Source organism: Olea europaea, chromosome 3, assembly GCF_002742605.1.
Source record: "Olea europaea var. sylvestris chromosome 3, O_europaea_v1, whole genome shotgun sequence".
NCBI lineage: Eukaryota > Viridiplantae > Streptophyta > Magnoliopsida > Lamiales > Oleaceae > Olea > Olea europaea.
The window spans coordinates 16833291-16837963 of NC_036239.1; the positions used below are offsets into that span (position 1 = coordinate 16833291).

Consider the following 4673-nt stretch of genomic DNA (forward strand, 5'->3'; position numbering starts at 1 on the left):
TTCTCTCTTCTATTTTTAATCACACAATCTTTCATAAAATAATATTACATTATTTCACTCTTTTTTTTTATACTCATTTTTACAAAAATAAAATAAAATTATTCCACTCATTTTCATTTCAAAAAAGAAAAAAAAAAAAGAGGTCAGTGGCTAAAATAATATACAAATTACAAAAAATTGGTGGCTCGTATTTTAATTTTGAACGGCGGTAAATTTGCTTATTTAAGCTCAGCCAAACACTCACCACCAAATCCATTACAAACTCTCTCCAATCGTCCGCACCGTTGAAAACCGCGTTCCCCAATGCTATCGTGCGCCTTTCTCCGGAAGTAAACGTCTAACCCATTCTACGCTCGCACTACAAAGTAAATAAATCGATCAATCAAATTATACAACTCTACTCGGTTTCAGTTTGATTTAACAAAAGAATATGGGTGGAGGTGGAGCGCAGTCGCAGCAGGCGGATCCGACGGAGGAGCAGTATGTGAAGGCCAAGGTTTCGGTGTGGTGGGACATCGAGAATTGCCAGGTGCCGAAGAACTGCGATCCACACGGGATTGCGCAGAATATAAGTTCGGCTCTTGTAAAGATAAACTACTGTGGGCCTCTTTCAATATCAGCGTATGGTGATACCACCAAAATATCCCCCGCCGTTCAGCAGGCGCTTAATAGTACCGGTATCGGCCTCAATCACGTCCCTGCAGGTACCTATCTATAAATATGTCTCTGGACGTTTGATTTATGTATGCGTCGATGTATTTATGTCTCAAGATTTGTAAGTTTTTTTGATAAAATTTGTGGAGAGGACTTGAGATCCAGTTAAATTCGATTGATTGAGATGGGATGGGTGAAACAATGGTATTGGGGATTAGTTGATTCTACCGGTTGAGTTGTTAGTCTCAGAATTTTTTAGTTTGGGTGGTTTAATTTTGTTGATCTTGCATTTCTAGGACTATGCGGCTGGTAATTATGTTGGTTTTTTTTATTTTTTTATTTATTTTTATTTTATAACTGTGTGTCAAATATTCTAATCTTGATGAGTTTCGTGTGTCAGATCGGAGACAGAGTGAGTCAAAGGAGTGAAATTAGGCAGCCATTTTTTTTGCTTATGTGATTTCCTATATTAAATTTCAGTTTTTAGCCTGTAGATCTGTTGACTTTTGCGATTTTCAGATCTATTGACTCTAGCCTGTGATTTCCTACATTAAAAATTTCAGTTTTTAGCCTGTAGATCTGCTGACTTTTGCGGTTATAGCGTGGTTATGATGGTGTTGCGAGAGATAATAATCGTGCCATAGATTTTTACATGTGTTAATGAGTTCATCTGGCGTCACGATCTAGTCTAATACTTTCTCTTTCTCTTTCTCTGATTACTTTTGTGGCTGCATGCATTATTTTGTGGCTACTAGATCTTTGGTCGTGGGTTCATGTCTCGGTGCAATCCAGAGAAACTTTTATATGTGATTGATAATGTTCAGTGACGCCATTCATGGGATGTCATAGGTTTTATATGAACTAGTCAAAGTTGAACGTGTATTGCACGTTATTCTAAAATACTTTATAAGTGATGTAAAAGTATATTTGATATCAATTTGTTGGAGGATTTGATGAGTCTCAAGCGAATTAAAGAAAATCAAATTTAGTATAGAAATTTAAGAGAAGAAAATTGTACTCTCAAAACTCAATTTTTATGATTCAATTTTTTTGTAATGAGGAAATACTATAAATGAACAATCTTTTTATATTACATTTGTTACATAAAAATTAATTGTTAAAACATAAATTTAAACATACATTAAAATTTCTAGATACATGAATATGAATAAATTAATCTGTAACAACTCTAGATTCATATAGTTCAAGATTTATTAAGTGAAAATTCATTGAATCTGAATTACATGAATCTAGATTAATGTGAATGTTAATTAATTGAAAATTAATAATTCAAATTTCATAAATGACAATAATTATGTAGTATTTATTACATATCGAAAAACGAAAAATAAGGTAATATTGAAATCATTGAATTGTAGGGAGGTTAAAATTATCCAAAAAATGATTGTGATATTTTAATATTCTATAGATTAGTAACTGCAATAGATGTTTCCACTGCATTTTTTTATGAATTTCTTCACGTTTTTATATATCTATTTTAATTAGATTATTGAATTTACAATGGTTAGGTGTTAAAGATGCTAGTGACAAGAAGATTTTGGTGGATATGTTATTTTGGGCTGTAGACAATCCTGCACCCGCTAATTTTATGTTAATTTCTGGAGACCGAGATTTTTCAAATGCTCTTCACCAGTTACGCATGCGTCGATATAACATTCTTCTAGCTCAACCTCAAAATGTGTCAGCACCGCTTCTTGCTGCTGCAAAGAGTGTATGGCTCTGGACAAGTCTATTGGCTGGAGGGCCACCACTTACAAATGGTGATTCTGCTCAGTTTCTAAATAATGGTTACGATTTCTCTGGCTCTGACTCAGACTCATTACAAGTTCCAGTTACTAGTTCTGTTAATGCAAAGCAGCCTGTGGATTCTTTTCATGAAAGTCCCCAATTGGGAAATCAAAAGTTCTCTAGTATGGGAAGAGGGACTGGCATAAAACATAAAGGAAAACAGATTCGTAAAAACACATATCAACCTGATATATCAAGAAGTGCCACAGGGATTGAAGAAGATCATAACAAGGCCAACTTCCGTGAAGCGACATATGGTCACCCAATGCAGTTGAATGATTCCCAGGATTTTTCCGGTTCTTATAATCCTAAAGTTCCTTTAAGTGGACCGGGACCCATTCCTAATTTTACTTCTGGTAATCCTGATTTTTCTTGGAGTAACAGCAATCACGCACACAGTTTGTATCAAAACCACTATCCTCAGCCGCCAACTAGTTTGCCATCAACTAATCAGCATTTGCTGCCTCATTTAGCACCCCGCAGACCTGATGCATCCAGCTTTACTTCAGGTCCTCCAACATATATACCTGATATTGGTAATTTAAACATTTCTGAATGCCCCAGAAATGATCACAATCCTCCTTCGCAACAATGGAATGGAGGAGAGAGAAGACCAACTTCTATGGAGTCTGCCAACCATGTAAACGGAAACAGTCCCCACAAAGGATATAATGCGCAAAGGAACCCTCCATTTTATCAGGAGGTACAGACCAACGGGTACCCACATGGCAGTCAAGAATTTCTGCCACCGTCTTTTGGAATGGGAACCACTAGTGTGTCTGGTAATGGTCTATGGGGGACACCAGGATGCCCACAACCTTCTGACAATATTCAAGGCCTTATTGGGGTCATTCTGCTTGCTCTGAACACACTTAAAAATGAGAAGATTATGCCGACAGAGGAAAACATTGCTGATTGCATTAGATATGGAGACCCCCGACATCGTAATACTGATGTTAAGAGGGCTATAGCGAGTGCCGTTGAGCAGAAAATGGTAGTGCAGCGGAAGTTAGGATCTTTGCAGTTGTATGTTAGAAAGAATGAGAAACTATGGCAATGTGTGAACCCAATGGCTGGTAACGCAAAGCAGTACCCAAAGGTGATGTGGGACGAAATCCAGAAATTTCTATCATCTGCTGCTGGACGATCTGCAATACTTGGTACTCAGTGCAGGTAAATTACAATCAAGTTACGTTTTGCTTGTATGTTATTTTGATCGGCCTGCAATCTATTTCTACTCTATGGATAAATTATTTTGCAGTTAATCTAACTTATGTTCCTCAATTTCCCTCGTCTACTCTTTAGGTACGAGGCAGCTACAGTAATGAAAAAGATGTGCTTAAAAGAGCTTGCGTTGGGTGAAATACTGCAGATTTTGCACATGGTAATAAACATGAAAAAGTGGATAATACATAATTATCAGTCAGGATGGCAACCAATTAAGGTCACTCTTACAGAGTCCAACCCTGATTCAGGGTGGGCATTTACTCAATAAGCTCCCAAAGAACTAGGTATGAAGGGTAGAAGGGCTTGTAGATAGTTGTCAATTTGCTGCATGCTCCGCAAAGTGGTTTAAAATTGAGCACTGGTTATAATTGGCATGGCCCGTTCTTCCCTTTGAATATTTGGCAGCAGAGTAAATAGCTCTGTTGACATTGAGAGGATGGTGGTGTATTTAGCTTGGGACAATATTTTTAGTAGCAGCAATTATCATTTTTAGCTTTTTTTCTTGGAAATCCATGAAGTACGGCTTGGCAAGAGATTGGGGTTGAAAAAACCACTGAAGCTTTAGAGTTGTAAAACTGCCATTGGTTATGGCATACAAAGATCAACATTATAGGAAGATATGGTACTTGTTATCTGGTAAGCCAGCTATAATTAAATGTTGAAATTCCCTGGAAATTGCTTAATATGGCTCTTCGGTGATTGAAGCTATTAAAGAGAGACACTTTGGAGAGTCGCAGCTTCTTTGCTTAATTCTTTATGTGCTCCTTCTATTGAGCATATTGATGGATTAACTTTTTGGAAAACTATTTTAGGAATATAATAGATGCTTTCCTAATTCATGATATGAATCTTCAAGCTCGTCAGTCATGAGGAAAACCAGGAAGTTCATATTTTGTGCAAGTCAGGCAAGAAATACGTGTGTGATGATTTGGAGCAATAATTTTGGGCAATACGGTGAATGTAGAATATGGCAGAGTCTAAAG

The 4673-nt window shown here is 36.8% G+C and overlaps 1 protein-coding gene across 1 annotated transcript; it reads left to right on the plus strand.

Annotated features, from left to right (window-relative positions):
• The first annotated feature begins 237 nt into the window (after window positions 1-237).
• Window positions 238-4667, plus strand: LOC111387555. The gene is made up of 3 exons (XM_023012128.1): window positions 238-704; window positions 2184-3636; window positions 3769-4667. The coding sequence occupies exons 1-3, from the start codon at window positions 431-433 to the stop codon at window positions 3956-3958; spliced, it is 1917 nt and encodes a 638-aa protein (XP_022867896.1). The 5' UTR covers window positions 238-430; the 3' UTR covers window positions 3959-4667.
• The last annotated feature ends 6 nt before the right edge of the window (window positions 4668-4673 follow it).

What these genes read in the sequence shown, in the direction of transcription:
- LOC111387555 (XM_023012128.1), top strand. Translation starts at nt 431, where the DNA reads ATGGGTGGAGGTGGAGCGCAGTCGCAGCAGGCGGATCCGACGGAGGAG. An exon ending in CCTCAATCACGTCCCTGCAG is followed by an intron (nt 705 to 2,183) that starts GTACCTATCTAT and finishes TACAATGGTTAG; the next exon opens with GTGTTAAAGATGCTAGTGAC. An exon ending in ATACTTGGTACTCAGTGCAG is followed by an intron (nt 3,637 to 3,768) that starts GTAAATTACAAT and finishes TCTACTCTTTAG; the next exon opens with GTACGAGGCAGCTACAGTAA.